This window comes from Nomascus leucogenys, chromosome 5 (assembly GCF_006542625.1).
Source record: "Nomascus leucogenys isolate Asia chromosome 5, Asia_NLE_v1, whole genome shotgun sequence".
Classification (NCBI taxonomy): domain Eukaryota; kingdom Metazoa; phylum Chordata; class Mammalia; order Primates; family Hylobatidae; genus Nomascus; species Nomascus leucogenys.
In genome coordinates this window covers 126240292-126264977 of record NC_044385.1, presented here as the reverse complement: position 1 = coordinate 126264977, position 24686 = coordinate 126240292, and the positions used below count along the sequence as shown (strand labels likewise).

At 52.3% G+C, this 24686-nt stretch overlaps 3 protein-coding genes across 4 annotated transcripts; 2 read left to right on the top strand and 1 right to left on the bottom strand.

Annotated features, from left to right (window-relative positions):
- Positions 1 to 579: 579 nt before the first annotated feature.
- ZIC2 (Zic family member 2) lies at positions 580 to 5741 on the bottom strand. Its single transcript, XM_003270146.4, has 3 exons — positions 4214 to 5741; positions 2243 to 2406; positions 580 to 2029 (listed from the first exon to the last, which is right to left on the bottom strand). The coding sequence occupies exons 1-3, from the start codon at positions 5286 to 5288 to the stop codon at positions 1670 to 1672; spliced, it is 1599 nt and encodes a 532-aa protein (XP_003270194.1). The 5' UTR covers positions 5289 to 5741; the 3' UTR covers positions 580 to 1669.
- A 1657-nt stretch (positions 5742 to 7398) lies between these two features.
- ZIC5 (Zic family member 5) lies at positions 7399 to 24398 on the top strand. Of its 2 annotated transcripts, none has more exons than XM_030813627.1 (3): positions 7399 to 7805; positions 13576 to 17259; positions 21578 to 24398. In XM_030813627.1, exons 2-3 carry the CDS (start codon positions 15720 to 15722, stop codon positions 22018 to 22020), a joined length of 1983 nt encoding a protein of 660 aa, XP_030669487.1. In that variant the 5' UTR covers positions 7399 to 7805; positions 13576 to 15719; the 3' UTR covers positions 22021 to 24398. The 2 variants fall into 2 exon arrangements, with proteins under 2 accessions (XP_030669487.1, XP_030669488.1); XM_030813628.1 differs by lacking the exon at positions 7399 to 7805 and adding an exon at positions 9073 to 9283.
- Positions 17631 to 21584, top strand: LOC115835211 (collagen alpha-1(I) chain-like). Its single transcript, XM_030813629.1, has one exon. It carries the CDS (start codon positions 18535 to 18537, stop codon positions 19270 to 19272), a length of 738 nt encoding a protein of 245 aa, XP_030669489.1. The 5' UTR covers positions 17631 to 18534; the 3' UTR covers positions 19273 to 21584.
- Positions 24399 to 24686: the final 288 nt, after the last annotated feature.

Genomic DNA, 24686 nt, shown 5'->3' with positions numbered 1-24686 from the left:
CCTTGACCATCCTGCTTGTTGGCACACAGCTGCTTTGCTTCAGCAGGATTTCTCTGCTTAAAATTTCAAGCAACTTTTGGTACAAACGGGCCCTTAAAACTATAATCATTAGGCCAAGTTCAAAAAGAAAGTACTCTGCCCAGTTTTAAATGTGTAATTAAAAATAACTGTACCTCAGCTTTTCAGAGGGAGGGAGAGGAAAGGGGGCAGGAAAGGGGGAAAACAAAGAATAAGGAAATGTTTAGTGCTCTTAAATCCAGCCCAAATAGCTGAAAGAAAGAAAGAAAGGCATTCCCTCAGATAATGGAGCCATTAGAAGCTCTGAAGGTTCCTGCCGCCATTCCTCACAGGGGCTTTCCAAAAATTTAATTCACTCTCAGCTATTAAACAAAGGACGAAGAAAATAATTTTGAGACCTTCTGCCAAACGAGCACTTTGGCTTGGTTTCTATGCAGACACACACCTTCCTCCCCAGAACGCATGTGCCTCCCGCCCACTCAGGCTCGCTGAGGCGTACCCAGGTCAATCCTCAGCTGCCTCTTTCCCCATTTTCTTTAATAACTTTGCTAGAAAAAATAGTATGTTCATGCAGTTTCAACACATTTTATTATATTTCTGTATGCATTACTCTCAAAACATCACAAGAAATGATCAAACCACTTAAAACCTTCAAATAAAAAATCTGAAACAGTTTATGCCCACAATTGTACATATTTATAGTTAAGAAACATTCTTTATAAATATTGTTTCCTCTGTAGCAAGTTAATACCATAATTTAATTACAAATGGATAAATATGGTAACGGGTATTTACAGAAGGAAGGGTGTTATTACGGAAAAAGCTAACGGCACGACGTTTATTTTTCCCCCACAATCTTTCATACAGGAACTAACAAATTGAACTTGCAAAAGCACTAAAACATCACATGTAAACCCAGCTAACAGAAAAATACATTCACAAGCGTTGTTGGTGGTGGTGTGTATGTGTGTGCTATGGGTCAATGTGCTGAAAAAACAGAAGGGAGACTTTGGCACGGCTCATTTTTTCCAGTCTATAGTTACATGAAGTTTACAATCAGGTTGCCTCATAAAAAGGAACACAATATTCAATACCACAATACAAAATAAACCATTTTCTTCCACATTACTTAAAAAGAAACTGGGTAAACTAAAAGAGGAGAAAAGAGAAAGCCCATCACTTTAGGGAAGGGAAGGGGAGGAAGGCGGGGAGGAACGCAATCCGGAGTTTTACAAATGGACAAACTTCTATACACCAATAAGCCATTAAGACCACCTCGGAGGAGAAAGGAGGAGTCCGCTATGTACACAGTTTGTCAGAAGACTGGGAACAGGGTGGGAAAGAATGTGGGCATGGAGATTAGCAGGGAGGTTTGGTTCAACATTTTTGTGGGTTTTTATTTTTTTATTTTTTATTTGTTTTATATTTTCAGCTTCAAAGACTCCGGAAGGGATATTTTTGCTCTTCATGCCTAGATTATTATTATTAAAAAAAAAACTTTTAAAAATCCTTCTGCTGGTAAAATTTTCATCATCATAAAAATCAGATTCATAATTTTAACAACATGATCACAAGGTGCCCTCGCTGCTAGCTGCGGTGAGGACTGCTGCGCTGGGGTGGGGACAGGGAGAGGGAGAGAGGCCCCAACCCGTCACACGTACCATTCATTGAAGTTGGAGGAGAGGCCGCTGTGGCCCCCAGCTGTCCCGCTGCCCCCGCCAGAGCTGCCGCCGCCCCCGCCGCCCGCCCCGCCGCCGCCCCCGCCACTGCCGCTGCCGCTGCCTGAGCCGCCTCCCGCGCCGCCACTGCCCGAGCCTCCGCCCCGGTGCACCGCAGACACCGCGGCCGCCGCCGCCGCAGCCGCCGCCGCTGCTGCCGCCGCCGCTGGAGACAGGTTGGAGCTGCTCTGGGGCTCGGCGCTGGGGGACACCAGCCCCGGGGGCGTGGACGACTCATAGCCAGAGCTGGCGGCCGGGGAGGATTCAGAGCCCTGCGGGGAGGACTCATGGACCTGCAAGACAAAAGCCGGGAGGGGGGACCAGAGGGGACTGGGTGTGAGTGCAGCTGCTGTGGGGCCGGGACCCTGGGGGAGAGCACCCCCAGAAATGTTCCCCCCGCCGCCCTGGCCCCTGGGGACCCTCCCAGGCCGGCTGAGGTGGTCCAGGCCAGTGCTGCACCGGCGCCTCGGCCTGCCTCACTCTCCTCCCGGCCGCCGCGGTGGTACCTTCATGTGCTTCCGCAGCGAGCTGGGGTGCGTGTAGGACTTGTCGCACATCTTGCAGAGATACGGCTTATCGGAGGTGTGGACGTGCATGTGCTTCTTCCTGTCGCTGCTGTTGGCGAAGCGCCGGTCGCAGCCCTCAAACTCACACTGGAACGGCTTCTCCCCTGTGGACGGCAAACACCGGCGCAGGCTGCAGACACCCAGAGCCTGCAAAGCCCCCACTCAGGCTGCGAGGGGGCTGGGCCACGGCGAGGGAGAAGGGCCTGAGGGGGCTGGGTCCCTTAAACCAGTCCAATCCCCTCTGCGGCAGAACTAAGATCAAATTAACCGCCTTCCCGCCCGACAGTCCTGCTCATTTATTTCATATTTTACTTTCTTCCAGGCTGACGTCCATCTCCTCAAATTTCTCAGGAATGTGGGGTAGCTCCTGGCCCTGCCTGCCTTTTTAGAGGGCTTCTTGGATTTGCAGCTTCTAGTAAGTTGCTCTCGCCACGGAGAAGCTGTTATTATGACAAAATATTTGGGGCATTATCAAAATCACACAGGCTGCTGGGCTGCTGTCGGTTTCTCGCCAGGGCCAGTAAGCAATTACATTTGGAGTTGCTACGTGTTGTTTGGGGGCTGGGCTGTGGAGAGTGACTGAGCCAGTATTTTTCATCCAAAATTCTGCAAATTGAATTAACCACAATTCTAGTCTCACCTCCAGTCTTTAAAAAATAAGTTGAAGAAAAGGTAAATATTAGAGATAAGGCAGCATCTAGTGACTGCGGAGAGGCACAAGCTGGCGGGCGAGGGTTGGGGGAGTCAGCAAAGCCTTTCAAAACCTCTCCGTTTAATTTTCTGGCGGTCTCTGCATCCTGTTGCCAGAATTCCAAATGCTTGGAGTCATTTAGAGGTGCGAGAACTCAAACATCGTTCCACTTGGAAAGGGGACCGTTTAACGTTAAATTCCATTAGCACCTAAATTGTTTCTTAAAGACATCCGTTCAGACACAGGACTCGAAAGCGAGCATTTCATGCAAATAAATTTCTCAAATTTTAAACCTTGTTAAAAGCTTGTCTCGCACCTCGGCTCCCTCCCTTCCCGGAAGAGAACAATAGGCCGCTGGCGCATCCCCACTTCGGAGTAAATATTGACGGGGTAAGTTGCTAAAACATTTGGCTTTCTTTTAGGAAATCGTCTGGCACGATTTTGGCTGAGACCTGGTCATAGATGAATAATCTATGAGGCAGGAGGCGCGTTCTTTTGCGGCTCTCTCTTCTCACGCGATCCCCCCGCGGGGCCGCGCTGCCTGGGGCTCTAGCTGACCTGGGGCTCTAGCTGACCTGGGTCCAAGTTGGGAATCGCAAACTCTGTGGTGCCCATTAGAGAATTTCACAAACTGCTGCGAAACCACAGTAAAGCCCCCGCGACCCACCCCGAGACGGGCTTTAAAAACACTTTAAAAATGAGAAACGCATTATAGCTTCGGCTCACACCAGACTCATTTAATGGGAAACAGTCCCGGGAAGGGCGTTTGGACCCCGAGTAAAAGAAGTGGGAAAACACACAAACCACTCAAACAGACATACACCCTGAGCAGAAAAGCACATTCAGACAAGCTGGCAAAATCCTCTCTAGGCTCGCTTCCCGGGCACCGAATTAGAGAGCAGTTTTATTTTGTGCTTTCTACTTAGAACGGAAATTATTAACCGGGGCTGAGCAAACGAAGCAATTGCATGACCCAAGCATACATTTGATGTGAGGCTGATCATTTAAAACTCGATTTCCGCACATGGAAAAACCCAGCCCAATAATATTCTGTCATCCTCCAACAGAAACAAGCTGCTGGCTCTCTCGTACACGCAAAAACACCTCCCATGCGAGGTCCCCGGCTGGCGGTCTGCGCCCAGCGTCGGCACCCACAGCCTGAGTCTCAGCCTGTGCGTGTCTCCCCTCCGCGCCTGGTCCCTGTCCCAGCCTGCGGTTACCTGTGTGGGTCCTTTTGTGGATCTTGAGGTTCTCGGAGCGCGCGAAGACCTTGCCACAGCCCGGGAAGGGGCAGGGGAAGGGTTTCTCGCCTGTGTGCACGCGGATGTGGTTAACCAGTTTGTATTTGGCCTTGAAGGGCTTGCCCTCGCGCGGACACTCCTCCCAGAAGCAGACGTGGTTGCTCTGCTCCGGGCCGCCGACGTGCTCCACGGAGACGTGGGTCACCAGCTCGTGCATGGTGCTGAAAGTTTTGTTGCAGCTCTTCTTGGGATTGCTCAGCTGCTCGGGGTCGATCCACTTGCAGATGAGCTCCTGCTTGATGCACTGCTGCCGCATGTAGCGGAAAAAGGCACCGGGGTGGTGGTGGTGGTGGTGGTGGTGGTGGGCCGCGGCTGCTGCCATGTTCATACCCATGTTCATATTCATGGGGCCGTACTGGTTGTGGAGTTGCGCCGCCGAGTAGGGGTCGGTCCGCGGGCTGGCCACCTGGCGGTATTGCTCCGAGCGCCCGAACACCTCTCCGGGCAGCCCGAGGCGCATCTGCCCGTTGAGCACATTCTGCGAGCCGTGCGGCCCGTGCTGCTCTGGCAGGCCCGGGAAGAGGAGGTGGCCCTGGGCGTCCGAGTGCGCGTGGTGCAGGCCGCCCGCTCCCGGCCCGAACAGCCCGTGCTGCCCGCCGCCCGGCGCCGAGTCCCCGAAGCCGCGGCTGCGGAAGAGGAAGTCCCGGGTGGAGTTGAAGGGTGGCCCAGAGTAGGAGCCAACGTGCGCGGCGTGGGGCCCGAGAGCTGCGGCCGCAGCGGCAGCCGCAGCGGAGCCGGGGTAGGCGCCGGGGCCCTGCGACGTGAACGCCGAGCTCTGGCCCGGGGACAGCTCGTGCGCGCCCGGGTTGAGCTTGAAGGCTCCCATGTGCGCGGCGGCCGAGTCAACGAAGCCGTTCTGCGCCGCCGCCAGGCTCAGTTCACGGTCCTGCATCTCGGCGGCAGCCGCCGCCGCCGCCGCGGCGGAGTGGTGATGGTGGCGCGCGAAGCTGCCCACCCCGATGGCCGGGAACTGCGGACCCGCGTCCAGGAGCATGGCCAGTGCGCCCGCCCGCCCCTGCGAGCCCCGCGCCTCCGCGCCGCCTCGACTCCCGCTCCCGATCCGCGCGGTGCGTCCGGCGGCCACCAGGCTCCAGGCACAGGCGGCGGTGGTGGCGGCTGCTTCAGCCCTGGGAACCGCTCTCCTGCGCCCGCCGCCTCCGCCGCCGCCTGGATCTGCCCGGGGCGGCCGGGCGCGTAGCGAAGGCGCGGAGAGGAAGAGGAGGAGGCGGCGGCGGCGGTGGAGGCGCGGGAGGAGGAGGAGGAGGAGGTGGAGGAGGAGAAGAGTCCAAAGCCAGGCGGAGAACCAAAGTGTATTAAAGGAGCTGCGGCGGGGGCGGGCGGGCAGGGCAAGGGAGGGCGGGCGGGAGGAGGGAGCCGCGAGGAGAGGGGGGCTACCGGGGGGCGAGCGCCGCGCCGCGGCCCCCACCCCTGCGCGCACCCGCGCGCGCACGCACACACTCACTCGCTCGCACGCCCAGCGGACCCGGAGCCCGGTCGCGCCGAGCAGCGCCGGTAGAATGCAGTCACAACCGCGGCGGGGCCACGGTGCCCGAGCGCGGCGGCCGTGCGAACGCCAGGCAGGCGGGCGAGGAGAGGACCGAGGCGAACTCCGCGCTCGGCACCCGGGGCCAGCGCACCAGAGGCTCCACCTGACCGCGGCGGGGGCGCCGGGGCGGCAGGCGGAGTCCAGGCGTCCTCTCCGCGGCGCGCTGCGGCGACAGCTCCCTCCCCCGCGGCCCTACTCGCGCCGCCCCGCGCGCGGCGGGTATTGTTCCGAGCCGCGGCCGCAGTGTTTAGCCCTCCTCGGCCTCGGCGCTTGGCATTGGCTGCGCCTCGCGTAGTAAACTTGCAGTGGCCACGAATTTCCCCAGATGAAGGCAGCAGCCGCGCCGCTCCCCCTTTCTTTAAGTTGTGCCGGAGGAGGAGCCGGGGGAGTAGGGGGGAGGGGGATGTGGGAGGGGAGAAGGCGAGCAGGGGGAGGGGAGGAGGGGGAGGCTGGGCTGAAAAACAATAACAACAATAAAAAAGTGATCTCTCGCTCGCCTCCTCCCTCCCGCCGGTCGGGCCTGGGCGCTGGGCCCGAAACTAGTGGCCGCGCCGCGTGGACCCAGCGCAGTCCGCGGCTCGAGATAGTGTGAGGCCCAGGCGGGCTCCCAGGTCTCGGCTGCGGTGGGCTGCGTTCGCCACCGCCTCTGTTGATTTCGATGGGCGCCGCCAACGCCGCAGCAGCAGCCTTTTATTTTTTATCTCCTCCTTTTCCTCTCCCCTCCCCCCGCACCCCCTAGTCTCCCGCCCCGGCCTCCCTCCCTCCCTCCAGCTCGAGGCCGGGCCCCCCCGGTCAAACCGCCCCTTTAACGGCGGCTCCCGCCCCGCCCGTCCTCCCAGCGCCGCGATTGGCCGCCGCGGCCTAGTCAATCCCGCGCCCCCGCCCCGCGGCCGGTCCCGCCCCTCCGTCCCCGCGCTCCCTGAGCTGCTCCCGACTCAGGCAGCCGCCGAACGTGCCCGCGGGCCCGGCCTGCCATCCTGCCGCGCTTCTCCCGAGACCTCGGCGCCGCGGCTTCTAGTCCCGGCCGACCGCGGCGCTCCCGGAGCCGGGCGTCTAGCGTGGCTCGGACGCGGGCCCGGGCCGCGGGGTCAAGGCGCCCTCAGCCGGGTCAGGAATGGGACGCAGCCCAGCGCTCCAGTCTTTCTGCATAGGCCACCGACTCCCCCGGGATCCGAGCAGCTCACAGCGGACACCGAAAACCCCGGGGACGCCTGGCCCGAGCACTCCTGGCCGCTCGAGACGTGGCTAACAGCTGGGTCGCCCGGCAGGAGGCTCTGCGCGCGGGGACATTTCAGGCCCGGGGCCTCGCCGGGAGCGCGCCACAAGGAGCGGCGGGGGGCTGGTCTGCTGCCCGCTTGGCACGCTCCCTACTCTCACCCCGCCTTTGTAAACTTGCTCTGTGGCATTGAAACCACAGGTGCAGGACGATGGGCACAGAGAAAGCCAGGCATGCCCCTTTTTTCCACCCTCCGGACGCCCACCCAGACACCGCCTTCCTCGCCCCCCGCGGCGTCCCCGTCCGCCCCTCGGCGCGCTGAGCTCCCCCCCGCCGCTTGCGTCCTGCTCCTATTACAGCAGTAAACACTGGGCAGCGGCCCCCGCGTGGAAGGGGGTTGTTTGGAAGTCGTTTAAAGACAGTGTCACCCTCAGGGTAAATGCCCAGAAGCCGGGCCGCGCATCCTTGGGTTGAGAAGTGTGGGAACGCCCGAGACCAAGCGAGGCTCAGGCCGGAGTTTGGCTGCGGGTCAGGCTCAGGGTCTCGGGAGAAGAAGCCGTCAGACACGGCAGGGCTTAAACCTTCTAGTAAGCATATATATCCACTCCTTCTCCAGGAGCGGGGAGTGCCACCCGGGCGGTGGCCCAGCGGCGAGGCCGCTCCCGGCGCCGCGCCTGGGCAGCCCCGCGGCCCCAGGCTGACCGCTGCGGACATTTCCTGTCGCGCCGCCCAAATCTCGCACTCCCGAGGTAACCAGAGAGGGAACGGAGGGCCCAGAGGCTGCAGAGGTGTGAAGGGACGGCCTGACGCCAGCGCCTCGGGCGTGTTCACCTGGCTGGCCTGGAGAACTGCTTTTATTTATAAATCTCTAGGAGTTGAAATAAAATTAAACGAAGAGAAAATAATCAATTTTCAGAATTATATTCTGAAATGAAATCAACAAAAACGCGGGAAGAATCCTCTAGCTCACTATGGCTGGCGGAACCCGGGCTCTCTTGCGCCGGCTCAGGCAGCCTCTCCCGGCTTAAGCGAGTCTCTGCAGGTTGGCGCTGGCCGCAGCCCCTTGCATAAGGGGCCCTGTGCCCTCCCTCCGTCCCACTCTTCCCTGTCCTGGGGGTGGGGTGGGAGTGCAAGAAGGAGGGAGGCTGTGGCATCCTGTCTGAAAGCAAGGCAGTTTGCCTGGAAGGTGGAGATTCTCACCTTCCCTGAAAGGAAGAAATGTTCCCATTTCCACACCCCTCTCTCTGTGCATAAAAGGGGGCGAAGGGCACTAGCCGAAATGGCCCTCTAGACCTAAAGGGACCTGAGACATAGACGCAGAGAGAAAAGAGAACATCTTTGGCAGAAAGGCTGCCCTGCTACGTTGAATCCATTAAAAATTGCCTAGTGCAATTTTTATACTACACACTTGTTTGCTTTATTCATCAATTTTTATGGGGATGGGAGGCGAGCGCGAGAGGAGAGTATTTGGAAAGGCTTACTCCAAAAATATTTCCGAAGGAAAATATTTTCTTGGAGATTGGTTATGAGAATAGCAGACCTGCACATGCAGAGACCTCACTTCCCTTGCTTCTTTCAGGCCATCAGACTTCCAAGTCTTCCTCCTTTCCCACTGTCTTACCCCCTCCCCAGTCCTCCCTCCCTCTCCTCTTTGACCCATTCTGTCTTTCGCTTTGATTTCGCCTTTGCTGCTCCCGCGTTTGGGGATCGCGCGGCTGGGCGCTCGCTCGCGCCGGATTCCAGGGGCCGCGCGCGGCCGGGCGGTGGGGCGGACGCCTTAATTCCCGCCGGAGACCCTGCGGGTTGGGCCCTCCTGGCTATTCTTTCCCGGCTCCAGTTCTCCTCTCTCTGCAGGGCACAGAAGAGCTGAGCCAAGTTCAAAGTCACGTCGCCGTCCCTTCTCAGAAGTGCTTTATTTCTCTACAAACCGCAAAACCCCTTTACTTCACGACACTTTTTTTTTTTTTTTTTTTTTTTTTTTTAAGGAAGGAAAGTGAAGAGTGAGAGAGAGGGAGCAAGGGGGAAAAAAAAGCATGCAAAGGCTTTCAGAGTTACTGCCTCAAAAGTAGACTCGGGTTCCTTGGCTGAAGGAAAAAAGCGGCCAAGCAGCGTTATGCAGTGTGAGTGAATTCAGTTTTTCAACAGGTTTCTGGAAGGGCCCGTCTGTGGCAGTGTCAGGCCCGCAGGACCCACAACTGTCTCCATCCGGCAAACAAGTCCCCTCTTTGTAAGTTTCCCAAAACTATGCTTCCGAAATCTTACGGAGGCTGCGTGCGGCTGGGCGGCAGGCCGGGGCTTGAGCGGATCCGGCTCCAGGCCGCGGGGGCCGGTGTTCATTTCTCCGCAAGTAGAGGGAATGGCAGCGCGATGGAGGATTGGGGTTGTCTTCAAAAACCAGAAAATCCCGACAAACACCCGAGCGCCCATCAACCAAAGCACCTCGTTGCGGTTTGTGGGCATCTGTGAACAGTGTTGACTGAGTTCTTTTGTGGTATGGGGTGTGTTTTGTGTACCTATGCGTAAATGTAGCGTGTATGCACATACTATACCCTCACACACAAATAGGTATACATTGCTGGACAGGAGAAGTCAAAGAACAAGCAAACAGAATTGACCTTTACATTGAAAAGCAGAAGCTCTCGGTTGCCACACCATTCAAACTTTTAATTTTCCTCTTAAGGAAGAAGGTGGAAACGGGGGTATTGGGAAAGAGTTGGGAGAAGAAATGAGAGAAACAAGTGACCAAAAAAAAAAAAAAAAAAAAAAAAAAGCTGGGAGGTGGATTTCATAGGATTCCAGCACCATCATCTGTATCACAGACTCATAAATTCAACAAGATCATCAACAGGATATTAAGTTGCAGGGCACCTTTGATTCCGCCTTCTCAGCCACTCCTGGGCTGGGTGACCCCTGACCCATGAAGGACCACATGTGTGATGCGGGAGCCCCCTCTATAAAACCCACCTAGAACAAAAGTTCTTTGTTAGTGCTTTAGAGAAGTGTAATGTAAAAGAAGGGGAAATTGTGAAAATCTCAGCCAATGTTGTAACTTTTAAATGCCATTTTTAAGAAGTGGGGGTGCTGAATGAGGTTGTGATAGGATAAGGCCCTCTCTAGTTTGCTAAAAGAATGTCTTTTCTTCCTACAGTTAAAATTTACTGTTCTGTAACTGGGCTTATAAAAAGTCTCCATATAAAATATGTGCTCACCAGCAGTTTAGTGATAGGGATGTAAATATTTGTGTATTTGTCAAAAGGGACTCAGAAAAAATAGAAGCCATCAACCACCCTTGCCTTTACCCCTGCATTGGTGATAGTCAGTGGTTGTGGTTTTCCAAAAGGAAGAGAATTAATTGTCCTTACTTGTCTTCTCTTTCCTGATGGGAGTGATTCTACTGCTGAAAAACAAACAAAACCAAACAACAAAAAATAGGAGGCATTAGCTTACGTGAATGTGTTTAATTATTCTGAAGACCTATCCTTTGGGCTCCCAGGCGAACTATATCCAGAGAGATTGAATACAGATGACAGGCGAGCAGCTTTCCAATAAACTGCAGTATTATTGCAATAGACTTTGTAATACAATTTATGCTGTCATTCATAAATAACAATGCCATATGTCAACCATATTGCTTACACAAGTAAATCCATCAACGTGTCACTATTTGATTTATCTCAACAGCTTCTTCAAATATTGAAGTATAGATATTGGAAGGGGTGTGGAGTGGGAGGAACTACCCAAGAAATTTGAGATTTTATTTTTAACTGCACAACTCTACTTCTTCATTTCCCCTCCAAATACATCCTAAAAGATAAGAGATGAAGGGGAGGAGAAGCACATCGAGGGGCCAACACAAATAAATATTGGGTGGTTATATGAACTGTGAACATGTAAGAGAGTTCTGTGGTTGTTTTGACCTTCTGGAACATATTTTAGAACAATAATGCATTTCCCAAGAAATTGTCAATCGTAATGGTTAACTGTAGGTCAAAGGTCTTTCTCCAACAACCTCCATCTCTGAAGGTAGAAATGACTGCAAACCAAGTGAGAGTATTTGATAACAGTCAAATTGTATTCAACTTATTCTTTAGCAGTAAGGAAGTAAAGGGAGTGATAGTTTTTCAATGGCTTTCAACCGCAAAGGTGAGGTGGACATGGGATAGGCCCACTTCATGACTGTACAAGCAACAAGACAAAACAAATCTCCACGGAATCCAACATATCAGTCATGGCCACACAGCCCCAGTCTTCTGCCTTTTCATCCTCATTAAGTCTACATAAGTGTGATAGGGCTATTAGAAGCACTTTTCTGGATACTCTTAGCTCCACACATATCTGTGGAGCTTCAGGACTCAGCGCCACCTCAAGAGGGAGGTAACCCTCGGAGAGCCCTTGGGAGGGCTGCCAATTGCGGAGCGATTCTGAGCACCCCAAGGCCTTGGGCCAGTCGCAGCTCCCATGCAAGTCAGATTGCGAGTTGCCAAGCCCAGAGGGTGGGGATGGCGGATCCGGTCCCTGCCTCGTGCAGACGGGGCGGGCGGTCAGGAGAGGCTGCCCTGAAACTCCCTGCCTAGCGCCTGGCGAACCTGATTTGGGAAAATCCTTAAACCCAAAGTTACCATCACTTACGACCCTGGCGAAGCTCTACTAAAATGCAGCTGTGCCAGTGCCTTTGCCCACCCCGCCCTAGCTTTTAGGAAAGGTCTCAGTGGACCATCAGGCCCTTCCTAGTGTCTGCTAGCAATCCCCCACTTCAGCGCCTGTTAAGCACCCATTGGCGCCCTTGGGCTGGGGTTCAAAGGTCCTTCGATTCCTCTAGTAATTTGGGTGCGCCATGCGCCCTTGAACCCGCCCCTGGCGCGGCCCAAATGACACTAGAAGCTCCAAACCCGCAGACACCCAGTCCTTCTGCAGGGAGGCCGCTCTCACAGAAACCACGCGGGATCAGCGAGTCGTAAAGCAATTGCAGGGGCAATAAAAGGCGGTTCGGTGGGTCCCCCAGTTCCTTTCTTGTCCACCCCACCTTCCCCGAGATCCCCCCTCCCTCCGCCTGCAGAAACAATAAAACAAAGGCTCAAAAGCCAGGAAATGTCCAATTCACTTCCCTTTGAGTTTATTAATTGCCCACACCCATCGCAGGAAACTTGGCTGTGTTCGGTGACATACAGAGGGCACCGGGGAGCGGTGGAGCCTCAGTCCCCCCACTAGGCGCAGCGGGAAGCCGCAAGCGCCAGCTCGAGCATCCCCAGAGATCGGGTCCAGTGGCCTCCAGGCAGCTGAACGCGGTTAACTCAGCTAACCTGGGTTCTGGTTAGCTGGCCATTTACAGGGCCTGTCACCTCCCCAGCCTACTCGCGCCTTTGTCTGGGGTTGAAAGGAGGTTGGGGTTCGGGGTGCAACCTAGAGGTCTGGAAATAGACGCCCCGCAAGAGCCCTTGCTAACTCCAGAAAGGACATTTCCATGGCTTGCCACTTTGCTGCCTCCACACAGGCACCTCCGCTGCAAAACGCAGAAAAGGGCACGGGTTTGAGGACTGGCTCTGACGACCAGCACCACCGTCGAAACATGCGGGCCAAACCCCCAGAAGAATTGGCATAACGCTTTCCACAGCCCCCTGCTTTTAAAACTAGTATTATTATTCCCTTCAGCGCCCTGGAAATTGTTGGTGTTTATTTAGGAAGTGTGACAGAGTTATTGGGTCTTCAGAAACTTGGGATGTTAAGGGGGTTTGATTTGGCTCCCAAATAGCTTGAAAAAGAAACAGCGCACCTGGGGTCAGGCGGGTCATCACAATAACAAAAAGCGCTTCTACAAAATAAAAAGCTCTTTTATAAAGAAAGGCAATCCCGGAAATCCACTGCAAGCCTTCCTGATGACCATCTAGCTCGGCCTATTCTCAGGTTTAATTGGCAGGCGGTTTATTGGCGCCTTATTGGTGTTGATTGAAATTTTGCTCCCAGTCTTTTCTTTTAAGAATTAGCATCTCAAGTCGATTTACCTGAGTCAATTATCTTTTTAGGGTCTAGGTTTGGTCATAAATTTGCAAATATTCATTAAACTCACTTTGTAAATATCCCTCTTTCCTATCGCTACCCAAATCTCTATTATTTCCTAAGAAAGTCTTTTCTTTTTTAAGGCTTCCATAAAATGAAATTGATCAGGGAGCTATATTTGAATTAAGACATATTAAATCGATGACAGATACATATCACGCTGTGTTTAACAAGAGTTGTACAAGGAGGCGGGTTCCAGATTCCGCACGGCTCTGCTACACCATTATTCACATTTTTACAGCCTTTCCTTCATGCCTTCACCCATTAAACCATTAAATTTCAGCAATTCAATAAAACAAAGCAGTTATAATTTTGACGAAAAGCTATTTTGAAGGGGGTGGAGGTACCCATATTATTGCACAATAAAAATGCTCAACAGTACATATTAAAGGCTAGCTTGTGTTTATTTTCTTCTTTCTTTATTCATTCTTTTTGTTTTGTTTTGTTTTTACTTATAACCTGCAGGATTGAACCCAAAGCTGCCATTACTGCAAGAATTAATGCTTATTGCCAAGAAATTCAAATAAAGGAAACTCATTGGAAATGTTCGGAGAGGAAACGATGACAGTGATCATTCCAAATATGATGCTTTCTTCATAAACCATCCATAGAGATGGCACAGCTCTCGATCAACCTTTGCCTGGTTGGCTTGAAATGTTTTAAGTCTTTGATATAAAAATTGTGAAAGGACTTGTCGTTTCCAAAGAGAGATGAAGATTTTGTTACTGCTGTTTATTAAAATTTTTTCGTTGTGTTTCCACACATGCCTTTAATTCCCCATATTTGAACTTCATTGAAGCTTAAAGAAAAAGTCCATTTGAAATTTGATGGTAGCATTGTCTTTGTTTGCTTGTCAGTTTTATAGAAGAAATGACATTCCTAAGTCTCATACCGAAGCCCCCTGTTAAACATCGTTCACACCAATGTAAATGGCGCTATCAAATCAACTCTTTTGAGAATATTTCTGATTACTTCCCACGGCCATCTCCCCAATAACGGCTTTGTGTAGTCTACTTTTACTTGGACTGCAAACGAATTAAGTTGGAAACATGTTTTATTGTATCCCCTAAGAAAAAGATCACGTTCTAATCATTATCACTTTTTTTTTTTTTACAAGTAATGTTACGGAGTACAGCAAAATACAAATTTTAAAACCCCGACTTTAATATTTGAGCATTTTGAAACATCACAAATTTCAAAAATGCTTTCTTTTAAAATCTGAAAAGGACACTTTGGGGCAGTAAAACCCCTAATTTGGGGGGAGGGTCCCACATTTCTCCGCCCACCAAAAAGTGATGCAGGGAATTTCTATTTTTAAAAAATCGATTTGATACCAAACCGCTGGAAAGGGATGGGATTCGCTTTTTTAAAAGCCAGTTTTTATGGTTTTCAAATAAGACATCTTAGAGGTAGACTGGTTTATTAGAAAACGATAAAAAGGTGAAAGATTATTCTATCAGTAAATAAAAAGCAAAGATATTTCTTGATTTCAAAATAATATTTTATTGGCTCAGTTCTAATTGTGGACCAGTCAAAGAAACTGAGGCATACATGTGGACTGCGGACTGCGATCTGGACCGGAAGGAGAAATTCTGCTTAAAGGACGGTGCTTATTTAGCGGCTTCTCTCTGAAGAGATGCCGTTTGGCCTGCCCTGCCACTGTATCTCTGAAGGCAAAAGTTAGAATCGCCGCCCGATCTCCTCTCCCCCGCCCCTACTGTAGATCTAATTGGAAGTGGCAGATCTAGAACCGATGAGTAGTGAGATTACACTTCCATCCAACTCCTTTGAACCATGTTGAAAAGGACTCTCCATGAGCTAAAAAGTCGAGGTAAAACGGTTCCTTTGGGGGAAAGACTTATTTTGACTTCACCTGGTGTCTCGCGGAGCCAAATCACTCAAGCTGTCTTGCAACCAATAGACTTTATCTTCTTCACTCCGTCTACTGTCTGTGCGCCCCAGGTGAGCGCTAAGCAGGTTGGGTGTCCAAACAAGAAGTTTCTAGCATCACCACTACAGGTAGGACCGGCTATTCACCCTTCTCTCCAAACAGCAGCCCAGGGCTCTTCCACCCCCCAAGGAAGGTGGAGGTAGAAAGTACTTGGGTGCCAGAAGGCACACAGCGAGAAGTGAGGCCGAGGTTTTTGAAACTGGGACTGCCCCTCGGGGGTCCTCAGCCCCTCACCACCCCGCGCCCTCTGCCCGCGTGCCGGCGCGCGATCCGCGAGGTGCGTCAAGGAAGAGCGGGGCGCTGCGCGCGCAGGCCAAGCTCAAACTTTCTGCAAGTGCAACTTGGGCATCCCCGGGGAGGCGGGGACATGGAGCTCCAGCGGAGGAGGGGGCGCGAAGCGAAAGCGCAGGCGGCCGCAAGCACGGGGGCGGATCCCCGCTGGGTCGAGGGCCTGAACCGGAGCCAATCGGGCAGCCGAGGCTACTGCCAATCACGCGGCTCCCTCCAATCCCACCCGTGCCATTTCCAAAATCTCGGTCCCACTGTGCAGCTCAAATGTGGTGTTCACTCTGCCAATCGCTGGAGGATAGAGTGGGAACAGGAATAAGCAGAGTTAGGAGGCCAGGACAAAAGAAGTTAAAGAGCGCCTAATATATACATGTTTTTGAAGGCGGGCAGAGGGAATAAAGTCCCCCCAGTGAGGGTCTATGGGCCTGATTGTGTAGTTCTGATGGAGCCCCCTTTGAGCAAGAGGAACCCGCCAGCGCTGAGATTAGCGGATTTGGCAACGGCTCAGGTCCAGCCGCTTCAGAATATGACAGGCTTCCCGGCGCTGGCCGGCCCGCCCGCCCACTCCCAACTCCGGGCCGCCGTCGCGCACCTCCGCCCGCGGGACCTGGGCGCTGACCCCGGCGTGGCCACCACTCCGCTCGGACCCGAGCACATGGCCCAGGCGAGCGCGTTGGGCCTCGGCCCTCCCTCCCAGGCGCTCCCGGCACACCCGGAGGCTCCGGCAGCCGCCGCCCGTGCTGCAGCCTTGGTCGCGCACCCCGGCGCGGGCAGCTACCCCTGTGGCGGGGGCAGCAGTGGCGCGCAGCCCTCTGCGCCCCCGCCCCCAGCCCCTCCTCTTCCTCCCACCCCTTCACCCCCTCCCCCTCCCCCGCCTCCTCCTCCTCCTGCCCTCTCGGGCTACACCACCACCAACAGTGGCGGCGGCGGCAGCAGCGGCAAAGGCCACAGCAGGGACTTCGTCCTCCGGAGGGACCTTTCCGCCACGGCCCCCGCGGCGGCCATGCACGGGGCCCCGCTCGGAGGGGAGCAGCGGTCCGGCACCGGCTCCCCCCAGCACCCGGCCCCGCCTCCCCACTCGGCCGGCATGTTCATCTCCGCCAGCGGCACCTACGCGGGCCCGGACGGCGGCGGCGGCCCGGCGCTCTTCCCCGCGCTGCACGACACGCCGGGGGCCCCCGGCGGCCACCCGCACCCGCTCAACGGCCAGATGCGCCTGGGGCTGGCGGCGGCAGCGGCAGCCGCGGCGGCTGAGCTGTACGGCCGCGCCGAACCGCCTTTCTCGCCGCGCTCTGGCGACGCGCACTACGGGGCGGTTGCGGCCGCAGCGGCGGCCGCCCTGCACGGCTACGGAGCCGTGAACTTAAACCTGAACCTGGCGGCTGCGGCGGCCGCAGCAGCGGCCGGGCCCGGGCCCCACCTGCAGCACCACGCGCCGCCCCCGGCGCCGCCGCCGCCGGCGCCCGCGCAGCACCCGCACCAGCACCACCCCCACCTCCCAGGGGCGGCTGGGGCCTTCCTGCGCTACATGCGGCAGCCAATCAAGCAGGAGCTCATCTGCAAGTGGATCGACCCCGACGAGCTGGCCGGGCTGCCGCCGCCGCCGCCGCCACCGCCGCCGCCACCGCCCCCGGCCGGCGGCGCCAAGCCCTGCTCCAAAACTTTCGGCACCATGCACGAGCTGGTGAATCACGTCACGGTGGAGCACGTGGGAGGCCCCGAGCAGAGCAGCCACGTCTGCTTCTGGGAGGACTGTCCGCGCGAGGGCAAGCCCTTCAAGGCCAAATACAAGCTCATCAACCACATCCGCGTGCACACCGGCGAGAAGCCCTTTCCCTGCCCTTTCCCGGGCTGCGGCAAGGTCTTCGCGCGCTCCGAGAACCTCAAGATCCACAAGCGTACTCATACAGGTGGGTGTCTGTCCCCGGCCGCGCCGCCGCCGCCACCACCTCCTGCGCCGCCGCCGCTTCCGCCGCTGCTTCTCCTCCTCCTGCTCGCCTTAATTTTTTCCTCCTTCTGCTGCTTCTCTTCGCATACGTATAACCCGGACATGTGACTTCTTTTTTTTTCTCTCCCCCCCTTTTTTTTTTCTATGAATAAGTAATTCGATAGCACACACAGGCCCCGCGTTGGGTTCCCACACGGCGGAGTCTCCAGCGCTCCCGCAGCCCCTCGGCCGGGACCCGCAACGCGCGCCAGCCGCCGCCGCCGCCACCTCGGAGCAGACGCAGCAGCAGCTGGAGCAGGAAGGCGCCCAGGACGGTCGGCAGCCCCCACCCGCCCGGCCCTGGGAAGTCGGGGAGGGCGATGGAAAGAGAGGCCGGGGCCGCCCCGGCAAGCGCCTCTCTTCCCACCGGGTCGTAGGCCCCGCGCGGTCGCCGCGCTCCGAGGATCGGGCGTGGGATTTGCTGCCGGATTTGGGACACTCGAGGCAGGCCTTCCGGGAGGGGAAGGGACCCCTCCGGGAAGACAGGAATGCGCTTTCGGAACCCCGGAGACCACTCGCACTCGCCCACCGTGACACACTCTTCACGCACACCTTCGTTTGCGTGCGTCTCCCACAACTTTATACACTCATATCCTCTTGCGCGTGCACCCCATTCCCGCGACATCTGCGTGTCCTCACACTCACATCATTTACACGCCCCACGCGCCCTCTCACACACAGTATCGCACTCGCCCTGGAGGGTGCTGGAGTTGACATCTGTCCTTCTAGAGAAGGTTCTAGTTGGAGGAGGACCGAGCCTCCCGCCATCGGTGAGGCCTACCCTGTCGTGGAATTGGTGGGGAGCCACCGGCGTCGTGGGGACCCTCCCACCCCACCTCAAGCCCTGCCTCTGGGGATCCCACAGCGCTGAGGAGGGCGGCTGCGGCGCGGGGTGGTGGATGGCTCCTGTGGGTCGTGTGTCCCCTTTGAGCGGACGAGCGCGTCGGGCGGAAGCGCTGATGAGCGCGAACGCAGTCGGGATTTATAGGGACAGACACGATTAGCCCTCGGAGGACACTTAAGTAACTGGAGTTTACGTTCAGTAATCACTTGGCAAATTTATCGGCGCTGCTGCGGCCAGGAGGTAGCCGCCAGGTCCCACGCTCGGGCCGGGGGCGCTCGGGGCTCTGCGGGGGCAGCAGCGTCGGGGTGGCCCGAGGCGGGAGCCTTCCTTGGCCTGGCTCCTGCGGGCCGCCTGATGGCCGGTGGGGAGCACGTTTTCCCAGGAGCCCCGTTTCTCTCTAATCGGGATCAGTCCGCCTTAATGATTTTTCCAGAAAGAAACTTCCCAGGAGGCTCTCGTAAAAACGCCCTGGCCTCTAAGCCGGCTGCTTGCTCCTGTGCCCAGCACTTCTCGGCAGGGCAGGATCCAGGGACCGTGAAGCCGCTCCCCAGCCTGGCCCCCAAAGGGAACCCCCAAGCGCGGTGCTGCGCGCGGCCTTGGGTCCTTCCCTCCTGCCCAGGCCTCGCGAGGGGAACGGCCTTCCTTTCGCGGCTGCCGGGAGCTGCGGGCGCAGAAGCCGATCCGGGCCCCCGGTGGGACAGGCCACTCCCTGTCCCCGTCCCCGGTGGCTTCCCGGGGCACGCGCGCGTGCGTGGAGTCGAGGGGGGGGCGCGGGGGACCCCAGGCGCCGAGGGGACCCGCGGTCATTTGGGTTTTCGGCTCTGCGTCTGGCGGACGGTTGCATTTCCTGCCCCCTCCCGGCGGCCGCGTGGGCCCCACCCGGTGGAGCGTGGGGGTCCCTGCGGGAGGGACGCAGGCGCCTCGGGTTCAGACTCTAACCCGCGCTTGGTGTTTCTGGCGGTCCCTGGGCTGCTCAGCTGTTGGGCATTGTGTCCTGAGAGGGCCCATCCGGACTTCCTTCCCTCCCTGCCACGCCGCTCTCCCTTTTGGGGGTTATCCGGGATCCTGGAACGGATTGATCAAAGGGACTAATCCCCGGGCCACTCCCGAAGGCCCCTTTCCTGACCCACGTGCCCCCAATTCCGTTTATAACCGTCCCGCGGGCCCGACTCGCGCTCTCTCGGGAGAGGGAGCTGTTAGGAGCTGGCGGGGTCCACAAGTAGTTCCTTACTTTCCCACAGGCTCCAGGCTCTCAAACTCTGTAAATAGTTAAATTCTGACGTGACTCGTCCATCAGAATCTTAAATGTAAACACTGAGGTCTCTCAGCCTTTCTAGTTAGGTAGAATTTGCTTATTCCCCTTAGGCCCCCTGAACAACACAGGCCTTTCCATCGCCCTTGCCTTTTCTTCTGTTTTCTCCGTGCACCTCTTCCTTTATTTACCTCAATGTTCTACCTTTCCTTCCACGACATCTCTCCCTTTCCTGAGTCTGATTGTTCCCCTTTTTCATGTGCAGTGGAGGAGTTAGCAGTGTTCAAAGCGTTTCTTCACAACCCGGGATATGTAGGTTGAACAGAAACATGACCATGCTCAAAAACAGCCTTGCGCTTTCGCGTAGGGTGGATGAGTAAACCCACGTAATTACGCCTCCATATTGAAGAAAGGCTGATTTTAATTTCTTAAAAAGAATATAAATAAAAAGAATATAATGTTAACTTGGTCTTATCTACGACTTAAAGTGTAATGTAGAAATCAGGACAAATCACTGATGTCTTGATAAAAAGGGATTAGCTTTGTTTTTGTCAAAGCTCATCTACAGAGAATTTCTAGAGGTTGTGATTATCATGGGGTTGTTTTTTCTCTCTTTATACATCACTGTAGGAGGCATATTTGAATAATGTCTAATTCTATTTTTAAACAGTATTTCCAGGTAGGGAAAGTTAAATTCCAGGCATCTGCCTGAATATTCTCAGATGTGCTAGCATACTCTGCCATTGAAGCAGTTATTGTTGGTGAAATATTTTTTTAAAACTCACTACAGTAAAATATCTGCAGAGGGTGTAAGAAAATTCACCACAGAAATGTATGTACACTAAGCTGAGGCTTAATAGTTTCTTTTTGAAAATAAGTTATCCAAAACAAAAGAAAATGTCATACCTAGTGTATCACCAGAGTAGCTGCTGAAATGTGAGAAATTCAACTTTATTTTTAAATTATTTACCTAAAAGAGGAAAATATTAATACAATAATATGTATGAAATGACTTGTTTAATTATGGACTCAACTCTATCAAGTTCAGAGATACCAAGGGGAGAGGGAAAATTCAGTTAGACTGTTACCTGCTGTCTTCCTTTTCTTGCTATTTAACACCAAAATGTAGTGTGGCTGAATTTCTCTAGTTGTCTTATTAAGTATTTCCATTTCCTGGACTAGAGGCCTTGTGTTTAAAGGCGTGTTTGTGGGGTGGTTAGGCCAGCTTAAGGAGGTGACAGCCAAAAGGCCCTGGCCTTTTTTTATTTTTTTAAAGTCTTTTTGACTAGTAAGCAATGTAGGGAGCTGTGAGAGTAAGTATACTTATGGCATAAAGTAAAGGTAGGTTCTGCTAAGGCTTGTGGTCTTTATTAATGTTTGTTAAAGCTCGATCTGCTGTGCTCTTAACCGCCCTGCAAGTAGTGAGGAAAGCTGTAGAATGCAGAGGTCAACAGCCTATTCTCTGCCCAGCTAGCCCTGTAAAAATCGAGTGGTGGGAGTGTGTTTCACAGGTGCCTCTATTTCTAAAGAAAAACATTGTTTTGTTTTACCTCCTTCCCTTTCCCAGCTCCACATTCTCTCCTGATGCCCCTCTCCATCAGTGAAATCCTGGAGAACACTGAAAGGAAATGCCATTATTATAATTTGACTGTACCCCCCAGTTTACTTTTAATTTAATGTATGTGTTTGCTTTTTTCTCTTTTTCTTATATGCTTACTTCCGCCTGTGGCTTTGGAAGTATCATTTTGTGTTTATTTTGACAGGAGGATCTCCTGCTTGTGTTTTTGAGTGTACAGACCCTGAGGGGAGTGTGTCTGTCGGGGGAGGGGGTCTGCGCGTCCCAGGTGGGTTTCAGTGTTATATTCTGGCCCTTAGCTCAGCACTAGGGATCTCACCCTGACCCCTATGGGACTGCAGGGGCTGACAGCCTCTCAGGAGCCCAGGTCCAGGCAAAGCCACCAGGCCAGCAGAATCCAGGCCCATCCTTGAAGTATCCCTTCCCTTTTGTGAATTAGGAAGAAGAATTAGGCTGGGAGTTGGTCTTTGGGAGAATAGGAAAAACACAACCTTGGTTCTGCTTCAAGATTTCTGTCAAGTGAGGGGTCTTGGAAAGCCATTGTTGACCTTTCCTGTCTTTCCTTGCAGGGGAAAAGCCTTTCAAATGTGAATTTGATGGCTGCGACAGGAAGTTTGCCAATAGCAGTGATCGGAAGAAACATTCCCATGTCCACACCAGTGACAAGCCCTACTACTGCAAGATTCGAGGTTGTGACAAATCCTACACTCACCCAAGCTCCCTGAGGAAGCACATGAAGATTCACTGCAAGTCCCCGCCACCTTCTCCAGGACCCCTTGGTTACTCATCAGTGGGGACTCCAGTGGGCGCCCCCTTGTCCCCCGTGCTGGACCCAGCCAGGAGTCACTCCAGCACTCTGTCCCCTCAGGTGACCAACCTCAATGAGTGGTACGTTTGTCAGGCCAGTGGGGCCCCCAGCCACCTCCACACCCCTTCCAGCAACGGAACCACCTCTGAGTCTGAAGATGAGGAAATTTACGGGAACCCTGAAGTTGTACGGACGATACATTAGAATTTATTATTAATAATAATAAGTGAAATAATAAGTGGGAGTCCTTGGACCGCATCCTAACCTGAGACAATGCCGAGCCTGAGACAAACCCGTGACTCAGACTTGCCACCGGGTCTAATTAGCCCTATTTATTCAGTATGAAACCCTATGGTGTTTGTACATTTAATTAATTTAATTAAGATATTTGGGCTTTTTTTTTTTCTTAAAAAACAAACAAAAAACAACCAAGCTGGACTTGTACATTGCAGGAGGAGGGGGTTGGGGGCGAATTGTACCAAGGAAAATGAATGGAGAGATTAGTTAATGGAGATACACACTGCTGATGCAATATATATATATATATATATGTAATTTTTTTTAAAGGGGGAGAAAAAGAGCATTGAGTCAGAACTTAACACAGCAACAAGGCCCTCTGCATTTCCTGGAGTGCCTCTCAAATGCCTTTGACACCATACCGTGGGCTGCTTTTGAGCCTCCTTGTTGGACCCTAATTCTGCCAAGGCCTCTTGATTGTAAACCACACACCTGCTGCATTGCCAACAGATCCTGTTCTGTACCTGTGTCCAAAAACATTTGTAAAAACCCTTTGAGTTTAATATTTGTAATTTTTAATTTCCACTCTTTTATTACTGATCTTACCTTAACACAATATTTTTATACAGGATTATTTCTTCAGTATCCTACTGTGTGATTTTAAAAAAAGATGCAGCAACCTTAATATATCTCCATACCTTGTGCTACTGTGATTGTTCAAGCAAAAGTGGAGAGAAGAAAAGCTGCTGCAATAAGACAACTGTGAAACTGTGATATTTTATAAAATAGAAGAAATTCAAGTGCTTTCTTTTTCCTATATGTTTTTTTTTTTAATCTGAATTCTCAGATACTGCCTCCTGTGTCCAAACTTCTTGTGTAATAAAGAGATTCTGTTTTCGATCCTAAGTTCTTTGGGATGCCAACATTCACAATCAAGTCTTGAGAAGGTGTGATGATGGCATCATGCCTATTTTTTTGGAAAGCTGTTGTTTTTAAAACAGGCCAACACCTCTTTTATACTGTTGTATCAGCATTTTAAAAAGTCTATTTTTCAATGCCTGAAACTGCATTTTAATGCATTTTCTTCCACCTGAGCACTGAGCACACCAAACTGGAATCCATTTGAAAATGACAGTGTGTGAAGTGTATGATTTACATTAAAAGAGGGGAGGGAGTTGCCATACACATTAAAATTTTTAAAAGGTTTATAGTTACCACCAAACACTGATGAATGTGTGACCTTTGCCAGAGCTGTCAAGCTAGGATAAAAAAGGTCAAGGACCTAGGACAATAACTCTTAGTCAATTTATTTTCGGTTGGTACAACACATCTCCTGTGCAAAATGTAGTCCATCAGAAACACCATACAGATATACTAAAGAGCACTAATTTATCCTTAGAGACCCTGAAGACACCCCCTCCCCAGGGTTTGTAGAAATTTGTTTTGTGTGCTGTGAGTGGTTGATGTAGTCTTGTCATTGTTAATAACTTGTATGTGAACACTATTATTTGTACAGTTGAATTAATTTATTTTCAGACATCATCCTTTTTTTTTTTTCTTTCCTGGAAGAGTTCAAAGCACACCAAAGAATTATATTATACATTTTGGTGAAAGATTGTCATTTATGATCCATGGTTTATTTAAAAAAGAAAAGGAAAGAAAATGGAAAAATATATTTTTAAGCTTACTTGAATGAACAACGTAATGTGAAAACCAAGACTCTTCCTGCATGTCTTTTTTGCATTGTGTTGATAAGATTATATATAGTTTATAGATATATTACTAGTACAGTGCATGGTGCTGTCACTTGGAAAGCCTTTCAATGTTGTCTTCAGATTGTTGTGAATATGAAACATGCAGACCCTCCTTTATAAAGAAAAAGACCTTAAAACTTGAATATGAGATAATTTTACATTTTAAAAGTTTATTTGATTTTCATATTATTCACTTTCAAAGCCCTTTCAAATAGAAAAGGTATGAACTTTTGGGGGGATAATTTATGTATCGTAAACTTATTAGAACAAAATATTCCTGATGTATAATGAGTTGTTTTATTTATACAACTTTTTCAATGGTAGTTTGCACTATTCTTTATTATGCTACAGGTTTATTTATTATGAAACAAAGGAATATGTATTTTATGTATTTTACCATGCATAGGTTAACTCTTTGCCACAGATTTATTGGTTCATGATACACCTAAAATAAAAAAATGTGTACCTCCAATAGAAAGCAAGCAAGAATGATTATGAAGTAACAAATTTAATAAAGGTATTCTTATTATTATTGCTTATGTTTTATGTAATGGCATATCTCTCATACAAATAGAACAGGTTGCCAATGGAGTGAATGTCTTCCTTTGGCCTCTTGATTTCTTAGCCTCTCCCCAAGCAATACAATATTTTTGCAGCCTGGTTTAACTTACAACTTACAAGCTTATCTAGGAAACACAAGATATTTATGAAGACTAAGCCTTGCAGGTTATACGTAGAGTAGCATAAATCTTTTGGGTTACTGCATTTATTTGTTAAAATAAGTAATATCCTGATTGATTCTAGTCAGTGAAAAGCCAAAAAGTGAATTTTAGCATTTCTTTGGTGCCCAGCCTCCAAAAGGAAAAAAAAAGAATGAAG

Excerpts from the sequence above, each read along its gene's own strand:
- ZIC5 (XM_030813627.1), top strand. The coding sequence starts at position 15,720 with ATGTTTTTGAAGGCGGGCAGAGGGAATAAAGTCCCCCCAGTGAGGGTC. Across the intron at positions 17,260-21,577 it reads CCACAAGCGTACTCATACAG|GGGAAAAGCCTTTCAAATGT; the intron begins GTGGGTGTCTGT and ends CTTTCCTTGCAG.
- LOC115835211 (XM_030813629.1), top strand. The coding sequence starts at position 18,535 with ATGGCCGGTGGGGAGCACGTTTTCCCAGGAGCCCCGTTTCTCTCTAAT.
- ZIC2 (XM_003270146.4), bottom strand. The coding sequence starts at position 5,288 with ATGCTCCTGGACGCGGGTCCGCAGTTCCCGGCCATCGGGGTGGGCAGC. Across the intron at positions 2,407-4,213 it reads CCACAAAAGGACCCACACAG|GGGAGAAGCCGTTCCAGTGT; the intron begins GTAACCGCAGGC and ends TGCCGTCCACAG. Across the intron at positions 2,030-2,242 it reads CGCTGCGGAAGCACATGAAG|GTCCATGAGTCCTCCCCGCA; the intron begins GTACCACCGCGG and ends TTTGTCTTGCAG.